Below are 22,428 nucleotides of genomic sequence, written 5' to 3' on the forward strand. Positions count from 1 at the left end.
ACTTAAATATTTCTCCTCCATTACAATGTGAGCTTCTTAAGGAGAAGGACAGTGTTTCTGCCTTTCTTAGTATTCTCTGTGCTTTGCACAATGCCTGGTATTGAGCAGGTGCTTATGGAAGCATTTAATAAATGCTTGTTGACTGACTTGTGTACAGACATTATAAATCACAATCTGTAATCTAGGAGCTTGGGTGGCCACACATTCATTTTACAAGTATCAGTTGTGGTAGGATGTGACAGCCTTAAAAAGAGAGGCTGAAGCATTGCAAAGACTCCCAGGGCCATAGGTGTCTCACATGTTGCCGATTAGTCATGTCTATATCATATCACTTGCAGGAAATGTTGTTTAAATTTTCCCTATCCTAAAGGGGGGACCAATGTCTATGCAGACCATTTTGATATTACAACACTTTTGCAGTGAGGAATTTAATTCCTTTTTATATACTATGATCCTTCATAACCTTAAAAAAAGTTCAAAGTATTTCAAAAAGTGAAATAAAAAGGACCCTTAAAAATTAAATATTTTAATGGTGCCTGTAGTGTACTAGAAGGAGCACTCAATCTGGCATCAACAGAATCCAGGTTCAAATCCCAGCTTTACTACCTGGGTAACTGGGCTACTTCTCTAGGACCCAAAATGAAAAAATATAAAGTTAGATTAACTCATATTCTTAGTAACAGATTAGAAAATTATTCATGAAAGTTACGTAAAGAGCTTTCATCACTGTAGACAGCTTTATTTATGCTAGCCACTTTGTTCAGTAAGAACAAAAAGCTAAACGATACATCTATATATACTACAAGAAATTGTATCATTAAATTTTGCAAAGAGAACATCCCTACCTTTATAAAATTGTAACAATTTTCATGTAGTAGTTGTTATTTTATTACATAACTACAGGAACTTTTTAAAATATTTATACCTATTAGATATAAACAAAATATAATTTTTATGGAACAATATAATTATTTAAGTTAATTTTTTTCCCTTGTCATCAAAATACAACGTGAAACACTAGAAACAGTGCTGCATTTGGAGACACAAGACCCAGGTTCAATTTCCAGTTTTGCCACTTATTACCTGTGTGACCCTAAGTCACCTAAGGACTTCTCTGAGCCTGTTTCATCATCTATAAAATGAGAGGGTTTGGACAAGGTGATATGCAAGGTCCTTTCTTGATCTCTTTCTATGATTCTTTGATCTTACTGGCCTAGAGAGGTCCAGGGATGATGGATCCAAACGAGTTACTGAGATTACATGGAGGATGCTTGAAGCACAACACACACACAAGGTCTTGGTGCCACTATTCCTGAGTGAGAATTCTGGACAAGTGAGCCAACTTTAAATAACAACATTGTCTTCCATTACAGAGTCGTGGAATTGTTCACAGGACTTTCCCATCTGCTGTCATTTCATCCTTCCTATAACCCCGGGCAGTCAGGCTAAAAGTACTGTCCTCATCTGCTATATAAGAAATAGGCACAATGAAGTACTGTTTCTCATAATGATAATAATAGCAACAAGTAGCATTTACATAGCAATTTAAGGTTTGTAAAGTGCTTTACAATTATTATCTCAGTTGGTCCTCAAAACAACACTGGGAAGTAGGTGTTGTTATCCCCATTTTGCACACAGAGATTAAGTGACTTTCCCGGGGTCACAGCTGGTCTGAGGCAGGATTTGAACTTAAGACTCCCTGATTCTAAGTCCTAGGTTCTATCTATGGTGTCACTTAGCTCAGCCTACCTAGATCTGAACTGAGGTGTCATGACACGTCTTCATTCTCCTTCTAACTCAGTCATGCTCCTTTTCACAAGACTACGTGGCCACCTACATTCTTCTGTTATTATAAAGTAGGGTGACAGGATCATAGATGGAGAGAAGAAAAACACTTTCAAAATCATATAGTCCAATCTTCCTATTCTACAGCTGGAGAAACTGATGCCTAGCATAATGAAATTAGTCAGTCATAAGTGATTTGTAATTTTAGTCTTACCACACCTCAGTTACCAAAGTGATTTTCCTAAAGCACATGTTAGATGAGGTCACTACCCTACTTAGTAAACCCTACTGGCTCCCTATTTCCTCTAGGATGAAAAGTAAGCTCTCGGGGCAGTTAGGTGGTACAGTGGATAGAGCACCGGCCCTGAAGTCAGGAGGACCGGAGTTCAAATCCGGCCTCAGACCAAACACTTGACACTTACTAGCTGTGTGACCCTGAGCAAGTCACTTAACCCCAATTGCCTAAAAAACAAACAAACCAAAAAAAAAAAAAAAAGTAAGCTCTTCCATTTAGCTTTAGAGTCCTTCACAATCTGCCTCCAACCCACCTTTCCAAACTTATTATCCATTTACTGCCCTTTGTGCATTTATAGTTCATCCAAACTGATCTTTCTGTTCTTCCTCTCACATGACACTATGTCATGCTTTTCTGTATTTTTGAATTAAGTTGTCCTCCATGCCTGGAATGGACTGCCACTTCTTAAAATTCTTTATTTATTTCAAAATTCAGTTGAAAATGAAAATTCATTTTCTACATGAAGCCTTCCTTAATCCTCCCAAGTGCTAGTGCCCTTCTCCACAACAGAAAATTTACTTTGTATTCAATTTGTATATATTTTGCTTATTTATGTATGTCTCCCTCAAATGAATGAAAGCTTCTTGAGGGCAGACTGTTTCATTTTTATCTTCATATCCCCAGCTCTTAGCATAATGCCTCAAACAAAGATGTTGCTTAATAAAGGCTCATTGATTAATCGATTAATTACTGCAATTAGATCTAATAATACTTCTTGTAAGCTACAACAGGCTCACAAAAAAATTACATTAGAAAAATTACCTTTTCACTACTTATGTCTTGCAGATGCAGAATGGAGGCATTTTTTAAAAGGGAAATGAATCTCCAAATGGAGTCACTGTTTTTCCAACCAACCTTCCCATGTAAATTCACAAGTTCAGATAACATTGTTAAGTATAAGTGACAACGTTCTAGATCTGAAACCTAAGACAAATAAAAGATATGTATAATTGATATTAAAATATCTCTAATAAAAAATTACAAGTAAAAATCAAGATTCAGTGATCCTTCACAAATGGATTACATATTAAAACAAAAGCAAGGAATCATAATCGAAAGATAAAACATCTAATTTTTACAAACATTCACACACACACACAAATGGGTCACTGGGGGAGCATGAAAGAGCCAACAATCATTTGGCAAAAGAGTTGGATGGCAGGCATCACTCCAGTTCTTACGTGTAAAGAGACTTTTCAGTAGATTTATCTAAGGGGAAAAATATTACATAATATTTCAATTTAACAACACAACTGTCAGGTTATTCCGTTAAATACTTACAGTACTCAATTCATTGGCAGTTAGCCTTCTAACAAGAAACTCAGAAATACTTTCTGCAGTGGACATGACAGAATTCTGAAGAACAGTGAGTACCCCATCTGTGCCAAAGAAAAAGTACATTATTCCAGAAACACCAGAAATGTAACTAAAACTATTACTCAAGACATAAAGCATTTATTGAGCACTTACTAAAGGGCCAGGCACTGTACTAAGCGTTGGGGATACAAAAAAAAAGGCAAAAAAAAAAAAAAAAAAGGCCCTGTTCTCACAGAGTTCAAAGTCTAGTAGGGAAGAGACAATATGCAAAAAAGTATATGCAAACAAGATACGTACAAGAAAAACTGGAAATACCATTAAGAGGGAGGGCACTAAATAAAAGGAGTAGTGGGAAAGTCTTCCTGCAGAAGGCAGAACTTTAGCTGTGATAGCAAAATTCATAGAAACTGATGATATATTATGGTACATCATTATGCATTACAACAATAGCTGTTCATACTGGACCCCCAGTGCCAAGAAGCCACAAGCTAATGGTAGATAGAGGGAAGCAATTTCTTTAATAAAAGAATGTTTATTTAGTGTCCCTACTCATCACCCAAATCATGAAAGGAAACATTACATTAATTTCTTCATTTTCTTGTCTAAATGACATTCAATTGTTTAAATGTCCTATGTATACTAATTATCATATGTATAAATACTCCTAGTTACTTAGGCACTTCTAATCACACAGAACTGGCCTAATTTATTATGAGAGAGAATGCAATGTTTAGGGGTATAAGGCCAGGTAGTAAGATGCAAGACAAATAGAACATAGTAGTTGTTCTCTTTCTTTCCACCATTACTACCACGGTCCCTACACAAGCTGTCTACTACTGTAACACTCTACAACAGAAAGCTACTTACTGACATCTTCCCTATACTATATAACCTTTGATGTGGTAACTTTCCTATAGAAAGTATTTAATAAAAATGAGTTCACCAGCTAGTAACTTTGCTTTACAGTTAGAAAAACTGAAAGATTTGTAATACAAACATACAAATTTGACCCAATCCTCCTAATCCCTTTGTGGAAGGCCTAGTGACTGAGTAACATAATATAATTTCCCTTCATTTGTATATAAACACAACAGCTTAGTTTTCTTTTCCAAGAAAAGTTAGGAATAACGGTCATCATATTCCCCGTGGTGTGCAAGAGAAGAGTGAGCATAACAGACGTACATAGAAAAAGAAAACACTATTTAAATAAAGAGGTACATACACAAAGAGTCAGCAGTCTGAATTTTGTGGCAGGCTCACAGGCTCAGTCTCATTCTTTAATAGTCATAACTTGTATACCTAAAAAATTGTTCTATAATAGCAACAGTCAAGTGTTTCTGTTATTAGTGAATACAAAAAAAGTGTGTATGGCCCTTTTTAAACTAAAGATGTTTATCTGGGTCAGGCCCAACATCATATGAACAAAATACATAAAGACTGAGACTGAGAACACAAGTGGGAATAACCCAGGAGAGCAAAGAGATGCATGAAACAAATTTACAGCCTTCATTCTGCCAAATTCACCGAAAGGCTGAGGAGATTAGTGAGGTGGAGGGAGCTCCAAGGTAGCCAGAGGTTACAAGCAGTAGAGGGGCCACACTGGGTCCATTACTTCAACCTAGAGAATGCCATGTTATTTTTTATGTTTAGCACTGAGAGAATTAAACGGTTTGTAATGCTCTCTCAAAATACCAAACACATTTTCTTAAAAATGTGGATATTTTCTAAAAGAAGAAACCCCTTCTGACAAAGCGTTTTATACTCTCTTCTTATACCACTAAACTTCTCAATGACACCTTCTCCACAAAAACATAACCATGCCTTGTAATAAAGTTTAATTAAGCAAAATAAATCAACACCTTGGCCACGTGTAGAAATGTATAACCCATTCTACAGCTCTATTCCACAACCTCTCTGATGAGGCAGGAGGGATGCTTCAGGACACTGATCTCACTAGTCAGTGCACTGATCAGAATTCTGAATCTTTCTGATATTGCTTTTCTTTATATTACTTTATATTATATATAAATAATATATACTTTATATCATATAGTGTCCGTCATGTAAATTGCTATCTTGTTCCACTTGCTTCACTACGTATGCTTCAATTCACAAAGTCTTCCCAAATTTTTTTAAATTATTCACATTCATGATTTCTTGTGGTGCAATAACATTCCATTAAAATCATATATCATGGGGCAGCTAGGTGGTACAGTGGATAGAGCACCGGCCTTGAAGTCAGGAGGACCTGAGTTCAAATCCGGCCTCAGACCAACACTTGACACTTACTAGCTGTGCGACCCTGGGCAAGTCACTTAACCCCAATTGCCTAAAAACTTAAAAAAAAAAAATCATATATCAGGATTTGTTCAGCTGTTCCCCAATCAATGAGCACCCACTTTTCTTACTTCTTTGCTACCACAAGTGCTGCTATAAATATTTACTAAGGTTTCTTATTACACAGAATTAGATATACAAATCAGGTCTAGTCAGGTCCTAAAATATACTACATATGGTAAAAGTAAGCTTGATTTAACATAGATAATAGATCTTTTTCCCAATAGTACTAGAATTATAAAGGAGTACATTATACATGTCCCAACTCCAAGAGGTAAGTCCCCAATAAAACAAGTGGCCTCAGGTAGCTATATACAAATACACAAGCATAGGCAATAAGTAAAATAAACTAGAGGTCACAAGGAAACAGATTTGACTGTTTACTATATTACTACAGCTGAGTGACAGAAATATGGCTCTAGTAAGTGTAAACCTTATTCAAAAAGAATGAGACAGGTAAAAGCGGGAGAGGTGGAAAGTGCACAACATGGTATATTAAGAAAGATACACAGATAAAGGAACCAGAAAGGAGGAAAGTGGTAGAAAAGATTTGAGTAATTATCAACGAATACCAAAACTAAAGTGTCATAAAATTATACTAACAAACACCAAAACAGAAGTGACACCGCCAAAAAATTATACTACAGCTCATCAGGACAAAAAGGAAATGCCTTGAGTTCAAGCAACAAATCACAACCTTAACAAGGAAACATGATCTAAGGGGGATGGAAGAACTTCGAATATCTGGATATAAGCCAAAAACAGAGCAAATAATAATTTCCTAGAATGTCTCAATGATAATTCCACACTTCAAAAGGTAGAGAAAGCAATGAAAGAAGCTTATTCAGAATCTGATTCTCACCAACCAAGAGAACTGGTTGTTGGAGTAGAAATTATGTTAGCCAGTCAGCCAGTAAACATTTATTAAGCACATACTATGTGCTACGCACTGAGGACACGAAGAAAAGCAAAATCACTGGGAATATAAAGAAATACAAAGAACAGTCCCTGCTCTCCAAGAGCTCACGGCGCAGTGAGGGAGACAACATGCAAACAACTATGTACAAACACGCTAAGGACTGGATAAATTGAAAACAACATAGGAAAGGCAATAGAATTACATTGGATCCTGTAGAAGGTAGAATTTTAAATGGGACTAGAAAGAAGCTAGGCAATAGTTTGTGAGGAAAAGAATTCCAAGCATGGGGGACAGCCAGTGGAAATGCTTGGATGTGACTGAAGACGTCTTCAATGGGAAGTGACCACATCAGTTCAGAGCAATTATGTTAAAGGGAGGGAAGGTAAGACAGTCCCAATACGTACCCTAGGTTTCAGGAGAAGAGGTTTCAAAAATTCAAAAAAAGAACAGGTGGGACCTCATGAACTAAGACAACTCAATGCAACAGACAATTAAGTAAGCATTTACTTAATGCAAGTGCAAGGCACTGAGGAAACAAAGAAAGTGAATAACTAACTAACTTCAAAGAGCTTATATTCCACAGGGAGGATACAACATGAAAACAGTTAAGCATATACATTATAATTTAAGATGTTATGATTACTAACAATTAACCCCTAGAGGAATTCTCTCTTGAAAAGTGAAATTCTGAAAGCACAAGAAAGAAACAATTCTAACAATAAGGAAAAGGAAAGGTTGTCTAAGAAAAAAAAATTTTTTTTTTCAATATTTTTAGAAAATGGACACCAGAGCAGGTGAGAGAGGAAGAATACAACACAGGATGATCCTATAAAAATTGTCAGGAGAGTTAAATGTCAGAATGAGCTGATGAAAATGGCAAGAGCAAAAAGCTGTTTTGTTTTGGAGGGTTTTTGTATGCTAGGCCAATGAGGAGGCTCAAAAAAAGGACCGGGATAACCCTTTGCACTGTTCATGGACCCTAATTCACAGCAGCCAAGTCAACTCTTATTTTGCTTATTTCCTTTGCCAAGTAGAATAATCTCTGGCTTATATGGAGTGAAAACCCAAGATTAGTAGGGAGAGAATAAGAGAGCACAGCACAGAGTCATGGAAGAGTTGGATTTGGATCAGTCCAATTCAGTTCTGCCACTTACCATCTACATGACCTCAGGTAAGTCATTTAACCTCTCCAGGCCTAAGTTTCTTCACTTGTAAAATAAGAGAGCTGGACGAGATGACTTTTTTTTACAAGTGCCTTCTAGCTCTGGACCTATGATTTATAACCTATGTCCCAGATAAATCAAGGCCAAGCTAAGTTATATTCTAGAATACTTGAAGACCTGGCAGACACGATTGCTGACCTACCATTAGTGATCTCTGAAAGATTATGAAAAATGAGTAGAGCTGATAGAGAAAGGAATGAGTTATCCCTTTAAAAAAAAAAGTAATCTTTAAATTATAGGCTAGTGAGCTTGTCAAAATTCCAGAGCCCATTACTAAAGGAATCACTGAAAGCATTTAGAACTGGAATCAGTGATTCCTAAAAGTCCTTACTGTACTGAGTTTTCACTTTTGACAAGGTGACTAAACAGGAGGGATTATGGAAGTAACAGAAATACAACATACCTAGATAAGCAAAGCAAAAGCAAGTGACAGTCTAATGCTATTCTTAGAGACAAGACAAAGAGCCATAGTCTAAATATACCTCACTACAGTAAAGTATATTCAGAATTGGTTGAATAATCAATCCTAAAGAGCAGTCATTAATAAGCAGATGCCAATTGGAGAGGTCTATAATGACCTGTCCATAGCCCTGTTCTGTTCAGCATTTTTATCAGTCATTTGACAACAGGCAGGTTTGTCAAAGTGGCAGACGACAAAAAGCTCAGAGACATCACTAACATGCTAAATGACAATCAGAATCAAAATATATCAAACCTTGGGCCAAATCAACTGAAATTAAATTAAAAACCAATAATGTAAAACTCGGGAAGCTAGGCGGTACAGTGGATATAGTGTCAGGTCTAAACCAGGAAGATCTGAGTTCAAATTTGGCCTCAACCCTGTTTGCCTTAGTTTCTTCATCTGAAATATGAACTGGAGAATGAAATGGCAAACCACTCCAATATCTTTGCCAAGAAAATTCCAAATGGGATCACAAAGAGTTGGACACAACTGAAACAAACAAATGTAAAACTCTATACATGGTTTCAAAAAATCAACTTCACAAATACTGGATGGGAGTGTGGCACAGCTAGACAACCACTTCTGTGAAAAAGATCTCAACGTCCATTGTTGGTGGAGTTGTGAACTGATCCAACCATTCTGGGGGGCAATTTGGAACTATCCCCAAAGGGCTATAAAACTGGACATACCCTTTGACCCAGCAATACCTCTCCTAGGTCTGTATCCCAAAGAGATCATACAAATGGGAAAAGGACCCACATGTACAAAAATACTTATAGCAGCTCTTTTTGTGGTGGCAAAGAATTGGATATCAAGGGGATGCCCATCAGTTGCAAAATGGCTGAACAAGTTGTGGCATATGAATGCAATGGAATATTATTGTGCTATAAGAAATGATAAGCAGGCAGACTTCAGAAAAACCCAAACTTACATGAACTGATGCTGAGTGAAGTGAGCAGAACCAACAGAACCTTGTACATAGTAACAGCCACAATGTGCAATGACTAACTTTGACATCTCTTCTTAGCAATTCAAGGATCCAAGGCAACTCCAAAGGACTCATGATGGAAAATGCTGTCCACATCCAGAAAAAAAACTATGGAGTCTGAATGCAGCATATTATTTGGTCTTTCTTTCTCTTTTTTTGTTTGTTTCTTCTTTCTCGTGGTTTCTCCCATTGGTTCTAATTCTTCTTTACAATATGACTAATGTGAAAATAGGTTCAATATGAATGTATATATAGAGCCTCTATCAAATTGCATGCCATCTTGGGGTGGGAGGAGGGGAGAGATGGGGAGAAAATTTGGAACTCAAAATTTTATGGAATTGAATGTTGAAAACTAGAAAAAAATTTTATATATATATATATATATATACACACACACACACACACATATATGAAATAAAATACTGTTTGCCAAAAAAAAAAAAAAAAGATCTCAATGTTCTAGAAGGCTGTGAACTGAAAATGAATCAACAATGTTCTGTGGCAGTCAAAAAAATCTAATATTATCATAGGCTGCATTTAAAGGTAGTGTCCAGAACAAGTGGGGTGACAGTCCTCCTGAATTCTGCCCTAGTCAAATTATATCTGAGGCACTGTGTTTAGTTCTAGGAATAACTTTTTAGAAATAACATTGAAAAGCCAGCAGGCATTTAGAAAAACCAGAATAATGAGGAAAATAGTAATCAACAGAATAAGAGGGACTTAAAAGAACATGACAGTCACCTTCCAGTATTTGAAGGGCTTTCATATGAATGTGAGATTAGCCTTCAACATGGCCCTAGAAGGCAGAACTATGAGTAGTAAAGATGGAATCTGAAGACAGGCAGATTCAGGCTTGACTGAAGCAAAGAATTAAGGACACCGATAAAAAATTAGTCTGGAAAAGTAACCAGAGCCAGATTTTAAATGATGACCTAAGGATTTTTAATTTGATCCCACAGGGAGCCACTAAAACCCCTTGAATAGGACAATGACAAGGTCAGACTGTGCTTTAGGAAGACTGATTTTGGCAGAGATAAGGAACCATTCACAGTATTTGCCATCCCCAAAAATATGTTGTGGGATCCCAAAAACAGTAAGGTATACAAGTAGGAGCACTGGTGTGAACTCAAAAGATGCAGTTCTAATCCCTGTTCTGCCTCCACATTGTGCAGCTATGAACAAATCACTTAACCTCTCTCTGGGCCTCAATAACCTTACCTATAGAATGAAAGAGTGGAACTAGAATATCTCTAACAGCCATTCTATCTCTAGGAATCATGTTCTATAAATCATTGTACGAACTCTAAGTTCCATACTTTCCTATCTTTGTTCCTTTCTTATGCGGTTCCCTTGACACTACCTCTTGACTTTCATCCACTGAGTTCCAACCCATCCTTCAAGATCCATTTCAAATGCTATCTTCATGTACTCTTTCTCAATATCTTTAAGCAGAAGTAATCTCTATCTCATCTGAGCTCCCATATCCCTCGGACCTTTTTACTATCTTCCACATTCTATTTTGTGTTACATAAGGTCACAACCCCTATTTGCCTCAGTTCCTCATCTGTTAAAAAAAAAAAAGAAATACCCTAGAGAAGGAAAAGGCAAACCACTCCAGTATCTATTAAATTTTTTAATGTTCCAAATTAAATTGAATTAGAAATAAGTAACCAACTATGGTACCACACTCACCTCTCTTTCCTATGACTCTTGATTCTTCTACCTCCAATTTCATTAGTGTCTCCAGAAAGGTCAAGAGACAAAGTAGATCACAGGTGAATTACTGTACTTAAATATTTAAAGTATTTTGAGAGCCTCACCAAAGATGACCATGACTGAGTATACTGGTGACTTGAAGCAGGCCTTTAAAGTTCCCACTCTGCCATTTATAAGCTGTATAATATGAACAAATCACTTTTAACCTGTCATTTTCTTCATCTGTCAACTAAAGATCACTAACATGATAGAGTTGTGTAAGAATTAAATAAGATAAATATAAGCCAAAATATAAACAGAAGCTATTATCATTCCATTACTTGAACAGATCTGTGATCCAATCAACGCATCCAAATAATCTAATTCCCTCCTATAATGAAAACTGAATCTACCTGTGCTTTCTCATCCTATGCAACACATGTCTTTATAATGTTACTCATAAATTCTCTTCAGGGGTCCACCTAACATACTGGGGGCTATCCACTAGATCTTTAAACATCACATGGAAACCATTAGAGCATATAGGATATCCATCTGTTATTCATCTGTTATCCTTTCCTCTTAATACATGGCCACACATGTCGTTTTCAAATCATGTGCTTTTGTTTTTTGTTTGTTTTGTTTTTTGGTGAGGTAATTGGGGTTAAGTAACTTGCCTAGGGTCACACAGCTAGTAAGTGTCAAATGTCTGATGCTGGATTTGAACTCAGGTCCTCCTAACTCCAAAGCTGGTGCTCTATCCACTGTGCCACCCAGCTGCCCCTACATGCACCTTTGATGATATCTTTGTACCACTTCTTGTGCATAGTATTTTGTTGGCAACATGCCACAACCTACCCACAGCTTCCATGAATCTGTCTACTGCCCTTTAAATGATTTGCAATTCTGATTCTTTGGAAACTATGGCAGAAGAATGCTAATATTTAAAAGTTTCAGGCAGAAGCTTGGGGTTATGATAAGCACTGTGCAATTTACCAATTAGTAGTGCAATCTACTCTGTTCCTATTCAGTTTTGAGTCACTTCACTGTCCATCTGCAGCATTTGTCCAAGATCGAGTATATGAGTGACTGAAGAATGCACTGTGAACGTAGGCTGTCCATCCAATTGCCTGAAACAGTGTGGATAAAAGGCTATACTAAATCATTATCTATTTGACTTTTCCTTGGGGATCACTAGGCCAAATTCTTCTGAGTGACAGGGTTCTCTTCAACATTCCAGGTTCTGATGCAATTAGCACATCATCCACAAACAAAAGCACCTTGACAACTCACCAGCTACAGGGAGTCCTGCTTTCATCTGGACTCCATGCTGTACATCATCCATGACAGCAGAAAACACCTTTGGTAAGCATACATCTTCATTTCAAACAAAGCTATCTCTGTTGTTCCATCTTTCAAAGAATGTATTAGGATTTTAACATATGCATGGGAGAAACCTTGTTGGAAAAGAGCCATAGGGGGGCTTTTTTTGTATTTTTACCAAATCTAATTTTTTTTTTTTTATAGTTAGCAAACAATGAGCAAAGGAGGATTTTACATTCTCTGAACCCTTGAGTCAACTGAGTGACTGAGATGATGTGGTCTACTGTAGAACACAGTCTGCCTGTTCCTATTGCACACTTTTATCGTATGTATTTAATAAGCTATTTTTTGTTATCAAATTATAGTTTGCCTCACTCACAATACTGTCTGGGAAAGTGACTCTTATGACCTTCTCTTTTCATTACTCCAAGAAAAACAATTTCCTGATGATACTTCTAACTCATAAGAACTTCTTCATTATTAAGGCAGTTAGAAGGAGTATATATAGACAGAAGGAACAGGTGTGAGTTGAATATGAAGGGATGATAATCTAAAAAAAATGGGATTAAGGGGTGAGAGGGAATGTATAGGGAGAAATGGAAAGGGAGAGGTAGAATGGGATAAATTATCTCACATAAGAGAGGCAAGAAAAAGCTTTTACAATAGTGGGGAAGAGGGAGAGGTGCAGGGGAATGAATGAACCTTACTCTCATCAGAACTGGCTCAAAGAGGGAATAACATACACACATCAATTGAGTATAGAAATCTATCTTACCCTACAGAAAAGCAGGAGGGGAAGGGGATTAAAGAAGGGGAGGGAGTGATAGAAGGTAGGGCTGACTGGGGAGGCGGCAGTCAGAAACAAATCACTTTTGAAGACAGGGTGAAAGGAGAGAATAGAATAAATGTAGCAGGGGTGGGAGGGAATAGGATGGACAGAAATACAGTTAGCTATACTGTGAAAAAAATTTTGAACCAAGTTTCTCTGATAAAGACTTTATTTCTCAAATATATAGAGAACTGAGTCAAATTTACAAAAATGAGAAACATTCCCCAATTGATAAATGATCAAAAGATATGAACAGTTATCAGATGAAATAATCAAAGCTATCTATAGCCACATGAAAAAATGCTCTAACTCACTACTGATGAAAGAAATGCAAATTAAGATAATTCTGAGGTACTACCTCAGACCTACTAGATTGACTAATACAGCCGAAAAGGAAAATGAGAAATGTTGAAGGGGATGTGGCAAAAATGAGATATTAATGCACTGTTGGTGCAGTAGTGGACTGATTCAACCACTCTATAGGGCAATTTGGAACTATGCCCAAAGGGCTATAAAACCTTGCATACCCTTTAATCTAGCAGTGCCACTACTAGGTCTGTATCCCAAAAGAGATAAAAAACAAAAAGGAAAAAGACCTATATGTACAAAAATATTTATAGTAGCTTTTTTCTGGTGGCAAAGAATTGGAAATTGAGGCGATGTCCATCAATTGAGGAATGGCTGAACAAATTGTGGTATGTGATTATGATGGAATACTATTGTGCTATAAGAAATGATGAGCAGGATGCTTGCAGAAAAACTTGGAAAGACTTACACGAGCTGATGCTGTGTACAAAGTACCAGCAATATTATAAGATGATCAGCTGTGAATGACTTAGCTATTCTCAGCAATACAATGATCCAAGACAATTCTGAAGGACTTATTATGAAAAATGTTATCCATCCCCAGAGAAAAACTGATGGTGTCTGAATATAGATTGAAGCATATATTTTAACTTTATTTTTCTTGAGGTTTTTTTTTTTTGGTCTATGTTTTCTTTCACAACATGACTATTATGGAAATGTTTTGCATGACTGAATATGTATAACCTATATCGAATTGCTTGCCTTCTCAATGGCGGGAGGGGGGAGAGGAGAGGGGATGGTGAGGAAGGGATAGAATTTGGAACTGAAAGTTTTAAAAACGAGTGTTAAAAATTGTTTTTACATGTAACTGAGGAGAAAGAAAGAAAGAAAATAAATACAAAAAAAATTTCCCCATTGTTTATGAACAGTGTGAATAATGCCTTAATTCGTGCATGTATTTAATGTTTAAATTATATCTATAGAACTTTGTATGTGATTTATCACTGTAATCTATTAAATTATATAATTATTGGAAAAAAAATTACAACCACCGCCACCACCTCCTCTATGGATCATGTCTGTTTAAATTTATACCAACAGCTATAAAAACAAAATATAACATTAACTGGTTTTAATTTGTTTTGAATAACACCTAGTACCATCTCATAAACAAGTAGACATTGCTTAACAATTTTGTAAATTGTAATGATATTTCAATTATCTGGAAAAGGAATCACAGATCTACCAAATTTTCCCTAGCTAAAAAACAAGGAGATACAAGGAAGGAAACCTGGCTTCAAATCATACCTCAGACACCTGGTAGCTGTGTGACACTGGGTGAGGCATAGCATCTATGTAACTCATATTTTTTTCCCAAACATGCCACTTGTACTCTGGACTTCCTCAGGCTCCCACCTAAACTCAGCTCTGCCCTTGGGTCTGTGGGCTCTGCTAAGGAAGCTTTCCTCTTATCTTGTCTGGAACAAAGCTACCCCACTATTTTTTTTTTTTTTGTTGAGGCAATTAGGGTTAAGTGACTTGCACAGGGTCACACAGCTAGTTAGTGTCAAGTATCCGGTCTGAGGTAGTATTTGAACTCAGGTCCTCCTGACTCCAGGGCCAGTGCTCTACTGCACCACCTACCTGCCCCCACCCCATCATTCTTGGCCATTCCCAACCCCAGCTCTACTTTATGTGTCATCTTCCCTACCAGAATGTAAGCTCCAGAAGGGCAGAAGTATCCTACTTGTTTTTGAATCCCCCATGTTTAGCACAGTGCACAACACAGCAAATGCTTCACAAATGCTTCTTCCTTTTTTTGTTTGTTTTCCCCATTTAGGCATCTAAAACTTACCTATTTAGTTATGGGTATGTTTCCCCACACTGATGAATTATGTATTCTCATAAAATCAAATACTAAAATATGTAAAGATAGTCATTTCTATTTCCCCTCTTCCCTTCAATCCAAACCCAAATGATAAACAGCCCAAGCACAAAACTAACAGAATACATCACTTACCATCGTGTGTTAGGGAACCTTTCAATGAACAAGTTTGTAATAACTTCAGTAACAACTGTAAGCATTTGTCAGTTTTCAGCAAGGGTATGTAAGCATTCGTTCCAAGCTTCATGAGGACATCCATAAGAGGATGCAAGACAACCTTTAATTCATTCTGTGTTTTCTTCCTTTCACTATACATTAAAAACAAAACCACAAAATAAATGTTTTAAGCTAAAACAAATCCCATTCAACCTACAACTTAGGAAACTGCCTCCCTAAAACTGCTAAATATTAATCTATGTTACAAATTAGCCTCAGAATTTAATTTATGAATGTGTGCTTCACATGTGGCCAGATCTTCAACTCTGGTCTTCCTAACTGCCCATTTTAGTCACACTTTTTCCCCTGAGTTTAATAATATTTACTATAGAAGGAAAGCACAGGTACAGATAGCCTATACTCATTTCCAAATTGCCAAATAAGTATAAATACAAAAGAAACCCTACAGCTAGTTTTATTTGAAAAAATAAAAAGTTTCAGTTTTATATTACTTTTTTCCTATAAAGAAAACTTTTGGTAGCTAGAATGCTGATAAATTAGATATGTTAAACAAAATCTGAGAACAAAGCAGCTAAAAAACATTTACTTCATTATTTCTCAAAAGTACCTATGGCCAATAATAAAACAATCATAAAAATTTAAATTTGCATTGCACTTCCGAGTTTACAAACATTTTAGTCAAAATAACACCATGGATCAGGGGCTGCAAACACATTAAATATTTTCTAACTCAAACCTCTTCTAGCAAAAAAAATTTAACCAATATAGAATTGTATTTATACCACAGGCTAGCAAACTTCAATCTTCCACCTGCTTCTGCATGGCCCATTAGCTAAGAATGATTTTTATATTTTAAAATACACCTTTATTTCTACATTTTTAAATACAACTATATTTTAAAATGTAAAAACCATTTCTAATGCGTGGCCTGGTTTGGCCCACAGGCCATAGTTTTCCAGCCCCTGCTTTATAGAGTCACCATGAACAAAGAAACTTTGCAATTTCAAAGCAATATAGTTTGGTCTGTTCATATTCACCACAACATAGGTACATTACAAGATAATCCTAATTGTATAAGGGCCAAAAATTTTTTAAAAATACAAAATTTTCAGGAGGGGAAAATTTCAGGAAATTTAAACTGTGATATTAACTTTGGGAATTTGCAGACAGTAATTCTGTACTTGGTATACAAAGTATAATGAGTTTTCAGCCCTTATCATACAAAATCAGCTGTTTCGGGACACAGCTTTTCCTCTTCCATAAATTGACTAATTTGCTATTCTTCAAAATCACTTTGACTATTTTTGAGCATTTTCTTAATAGGCAGACCAAGATGCTAGTCATCCCACCCATGATGCCATCAGCAAACCTAATGAGTAAATCCCAGCATCCAATCATCTGAATGGAAACACACATCTGATTAGCTTTCTTTTTAAAGTAACATACTTACCTATATTTATTTTTCATTTCCTCCACATCTGCAGCAAGCAGGATCATCATGGCAACAAGTTTAGCTTCATACCAATCAGGCATAAAGCAATTTCCTCCTGCTTGAACAATAATATTTAAAGCTTGTAAAGCCTTAGAATCAAGTTCATATGTGAATCAATTACTACTAGGTTCTTTGGTTAACCTACTGACTTCTCTCATATGACAATTTTTCATAAACAATAAGTACCATAGTATTAGGTAATAGTAATGTAAAACTAGTAAAGAATTAAAGGTAATTGAAATCAAATATAGCAAAATTTCCATTATGACAGTTTATTTTTAAAAGAATTTGAATAAACTATCCAAGTAAATCTCCTAAATATACCAAATACATACAAGACTATAAATTGTTAGCATATAATTCAACTAAAAATATTTCATACATGTTACACCTGTTATATTTCATACCTGTTACACTTAGCACAAGTGTAAAGTAAGACAGTCTCTGCCCTCCAAGTGTTAATTGAAAACTTACAATTAACACAACAATTCTGGGAAGTAATTTGGAATTAAACATAGCATGTTATCTCTTCCATTAGACTGTGAGTTCCTTAAGGGCAGGAACTATACTTTGTTGTTGGGGTTTTGGGGGTTTTTTTGAGGGGGAGAAGGGAGAAGCCTTTCTTTGTACTTCCAGAACTTATAATAATACCTGGCACATAGTAGATGTATAATAAATGCTTTTTGACTATAAAAAATGAACATAATTAGTAAAGGGAAATAAGGAAAGATTTATATGAATTAAAACAAAGTAAGCAGAGCTAAAAAAAAACCAATATACACAACTTCAACAATGTAAATGAAAAGAATCACCACAAAACAATGAAAAATTAATATTGTGAAAAATAAAGAATAATCATGGCCCCAAAAGAGAGATGAGAAGATACCTCCTCCACTCCTCCACAAAGCTATGGGGGTCCATGAGTATAGAACACTGCATATAACGTCAGATTTTTGTTGATGTATTAATTGGTTTTCCTGATTTTTTTCCCCTCTTATTCCTCTAAAAATATCATTTCTTAGAAAGAATGATTCTCTGGGAACAGAAGAGAAAGGATGCAGGGAGAAATCTAGGTGATATTAAAAACAAGTATCAATAAAAACTGACTTTAAAAATCTAGTATCACTCATTCAAAAACCATTTGCTAGACATCTATTTGCAAGGCACTGAGCTGGTCAAAGTCATAAAGTACTAAGACAATACTAAACCTCAAGAAACTTACAATCCAGCTTACAGGGAAAAGTAATATCAATAACTAATTATAGTGCATTGCACATAGTAGGCACTTAATAAATGAATGATGAATGAATGTTAAAAGTAATGCAATGTAATTTCACAGATCCCTTCTGGATAGAGCAAACATCAGGGAAGGCTTCATGGAGGTGACATCTGTATTGATAACTGATGGATAGATAAGACTTACATGAAGCCAGGTATAGAAAGTATGACTTAAGTGTGGAGAGAAGAAATATAAAATATGTTCAGCAAATAAAGTAGTCTGGAACACAAGCACGTGAAAGAAGTAACATGGTTTAGGGAAAAGAACACTGGACTTGGGAGTCAGCAAATTTGGGTCTGAGCCCTAGCTCCATGACTTACTTTATTATCAAGTGAGGTAGACAAATAAATTAACCTCTCTGAGTCTCCATTTTCTCAACTATTAAAATGATTATAAAATCTTTCTATTACTTACCTCACAGTTATATCAAATGAAAGAACATATGTAAATTATGGTACAGGAGCGACTGTGATAAAAATGATGAAAGGGGTACAAAGTATAAAATCACACTTAGTAAGAAGTATAGCACCATCAAATGGTTCAACATTGGAAGCAGATATGATTTCATTAATGGAAATAACATTAAAGAAAAGGTATTACCATCTGTCTTGCCAGGACCACTGGACCTTTCCATCTATCTGTTCGGCAGATGAATCCTCCTATAGATAGTGCCTCTCCCTACTAGAACAAGCTCCTCGAGGGTAAGGGCCATCTCACTTTTCTATACGTATCTCTAGCATTTGGAACACTTTAAGTATTTAATTTAAAAATTTTCATTTTTCCCATCATTCATGTAAGGAAAGAGCACTGGATTTAGGTGCAAATTTGGTTCTGAGGCTAGTATTACCTAAGGTAACTTTATGTAAGCACTTAATAGCCCAGCCTATTCCCTCATCTGTAAAACAAAGGAGTCAAGACTAGATATTGAAGTTCCCCTAGAGCCCTGAATTCTGTTTTACCACTTTAGGTCTGAATGAGGAAAAATTCATGAAGGAGGTAGAACAGATGTTAGTCCCATCCCTGAAAAACACGGGGGTTCCAAATATTTTAGAGATTAAACAGTAAGTCTAAAATCAGTATTTTGGCTGGAAATAGATTTTTAAATAGACTACAGAAATAGTAAATTCTTAAACACTTGATAATGTTCCCTAAAGAAAAAGAATAATTGGGCCTGTCAGACCAAAAATTCAAACTCTAAAACTTCTTCTGGGGAGGAAGGGGATGTGGAGTGAATAAGGGAAGTTCCAAAACACTCTAAAATAGGATTTTTAACTCTTGAGAGACATCACACAAAAATGTACTATGTCTAATTACAGAACCTTAACAACTGGGTTTATAGCTACCATAAGGTATACTTCACTGTTAATCGATTTCTTTGGATTATCAATCCTTTTTTAAGTATAATGTGATCTTTGACCAAAATGTTCTGTCTGATACATTGACTATATTTGGTAAAATATAGGCTACTCAAAAGTAACCACAAAAGATCTCTATATCTAGTTAATCTAAGCTCAGATAAACCTTTACATCTATTCATTTCCAGAGTATTCTATGTTTGAGTCTATGATTGAAGGTAGATGTCAAAGACCTTCTTCAGTTTATTTGTAGAGTCCCAGAAGAGAATCTTCAAAAACAGCATCGCTTTTGACCTATGTAGCAGGAACCAGAACATAAGTTTTCTAGGGTTATTGTGACTAACTGCCCTCAAGAACAAGTCTGGAAAAAAGTACATTCCTCATGTTGAATTTGTGATAAACATTTTCAAAGTGAGCTGTGTGTAATAGAGGGTCACAGTTTCACACATAATTTTCTTTTGTTCTACTCTGCATATAGAAATGTTGTCTTTTTTGTGGTTCAATAAGTTCAGAATAGAAAAATGAGAGATAGCAAACGTCTGGTGTAAAAAAAAAAAAAAGGTCTGTTACTTACTGCCCGACACAGACACGTTCTTAACTTACAGTTTCTCTTTTCTGCATTGGCCGCTTTGAGAAATCAGAACAAAAGTTATTTTAGATGCAACAATTAGCATAGTGATGCTTTAGCTTGACAATTCTATCAAGCCAAAAATCAACTTTAGAATAGTACATCTTTTCATTCTCAAAACCTCAATTTAACCCTTCTCTGAGCTATATAACCTACTTTGAAAAACACTACATTTAATTTTTGTACTCCCCAAGTTTTGCAAGAGATTTTGGTCAAAACCATTCAAGTTCTGGCCCATGTATAGTTGTAAACATAGAAGACAGGGACTGCAGCTGTCATTTCATTTGTACTGAGAATTAGCAAATGAGGAAACTTCTTCTACAAATGCAGGTCAACATCTTTCCAGCAACTTACAGCATTGGAGCTTAGACCACTTAGATGAGTTCAGGTACTATACACAATCAGGTCACACAATGTCACATAATCAGGATTCTGTCAAGTGGGACTTGAACCCAAGTCTCCCTGGCTCTAAGCTCAGCTCTCTGTTTACCACCCCATACTGCCTCTTAGTTCTTACACTGATGGCATTTGTTCCCTTTCCCTTTCAAGTCAGCAAAAGAATTTAAATTATGAAAGTTAACTGCCATAAGTCACTAGTCACACATCAAGATCTCAGCTCCTTGAATTTTTAAGGAACAAACTTTGCTCCTAACAGCAATCTCATACACTAACTTTACATATTTAATTAGATTTGAAAATGTATGGTATGCATTACAAGACAATGTAATAGCATCCCCATAAATTTAGGTTAAGCTATGTTAAGTAGAACACATACTAAAATTCATTTACTATAAGACCAAAGAAAACAATCTCCTAAGTTAATGGATATACAGAACTTACATAGCACATGGAATACTGTACAACAGACGAATACTCCAGCAGGAAAGAAAGCATGGCACTATTCACAAAGGGTAATCATCTGTTAGCAAAGACCATATGTCTTTGATTGGAAATATCAATATATGAAACTATAACCTGGTCTATGACAGTGCTGGCAAATACAAAATGTAAGAAATCAAAATGTAAAATTCATGCAAATTATCACTTATTCATAATACTAATAGAGTAATCCTCTTAATGAAAGAATACCTTATTTAAAACAAATAAATAGTCTTGATAATAGGAAAGCACATAGGATCCATTGAATCTTGTAAGATGGAAGGAATCTTAGAGACAACCTAGACTAATCTCCTCCCTACCTTGTGCATGAATTCTTTCTATAACAGGAGCTCTTAACCTGAGATTCACAGATCTGTGGAAAGATTTCAGGGGGTATGTAAACTTGAGTGGAGTAAAAAAAATTACATCTTTATTTTCACTAACATTTGTTTTCCGTTGTAATCCTATGTATTTTAGTCTATGCATTTAAAAGACATGATTCTGAGAAGAAGGAATGCACAAATTTTACCAGACTGCCAAAGGGTCCATGACACAAAAAAAGATGAAGGACCCCTGCTCTACAACATCCCTGGCAAGTGAGGATTCAGGCCAAGTTTTAATTCCCAATAATGAAAGACGTGTTAGCTCATGAGGCAGCTCATGTCATTTCTGAACAGTTCTGACTATTAGGAAGTGCTTTATCTCATGCCAAGATATGTCTGCTCTCCCCAGTACCTTCTAACATACTGGCCCTAGTCATGACTTCTGAAGACATACCAACAAGCCAAATATTTCTTACATACAACAACAGCCTTCTAAGTTATATGAAGTTAGCAATCTCCCTTCCCTTTTTTAGGCTAAACATCTTTATTTAATTCTAATTAATGACTTTGCTAATTGTTCTTTTCTGGACGTTAGCTCAAGAGGAATTAGAGAGAAATGATGACTTTAAAGTTTATCAATAAAACTGTTAACACTTAGATATACAAGGGATACTCTGTACAAATAAAAAAATTGGGGCAGGTAGGTGGCGCAGTGGATACAGCACCAGCCCTGGATTCAGGAAGACCCGCATTCAAATCCAGCCTCAGACATGTAACACTTACTAGCTGTGTGACCCTGCGCAAGTCACTTAACCCCACTGCCTAGCTCCCCACCCCCAAAAAATTTGATATTACCCAAAAATAGTTTATTCTCAAATCCATTTTTGTAATAAAATATATTTGTCATTTTTAAATCCTTCAACACGCACA

At 35.9% G+C, this 22,428-nt stretch overlaps 1 protein-coding gene across 6 annotated transcripts in view; it reads right to left on the reverse strand.

Moving 5' to 3' along the window:
- LOC114049572 (probable methyltransferase TARBP1) overlaps positions 1–22,428 on the reverse strand; it is a 90,676-nt gene that overhangs the window by 44,101 nt on the left and 24,147 nt on the right. For 2 of the 6 annotated variants that reach the window (XM_027870815.1, XM_027870818.1), the window contains exons 11-15: positions 20,272–20,295; positions 16,993–17,092; positions 15,501–15,673; positions 3,362–3,459; positions 2,843–3,004 (exon numbers count right to left, since the gene is read on the reverse strand). In XM_027870815.1, the coding sequence (XP_027726616.1) occupies positions 2,843–3,004; positions 3,362–3,459; positions 15,501–15,673; positions 16,993–17,092; positions 20,272–20,295 (557 nt within the window). The remainder of the gene's footprint in view (positions 1–2,842; positions 3,005–3,361; positions 3,460–15,500; positions 15,674–16,992; positions 17,093–20,271; positions 20,296–22,428) is intronic. The other 4 variants (XM_027870817.1, XM_027870820.1, XM_027870816.1 and 1 more) reach the window with 2 other exon arrangements.

This window comes from Vombatus ursinus, unplaced genomic scaffold (genome assembly GCF_900497805.2).
Source record: "Vombatus ursinus unplaced genomic scaffold, bare-nosed wombat genome assembly UNPS02014798.1, whole genome shotgun sequence".
NCBI classification, from domain to species: domain Eukaryota; kingdom Metazoa; phylum Chordata; class Mammalia; order Diprotodontia; family Vombatidae; genus Vombatus; species Vombatus ursinus.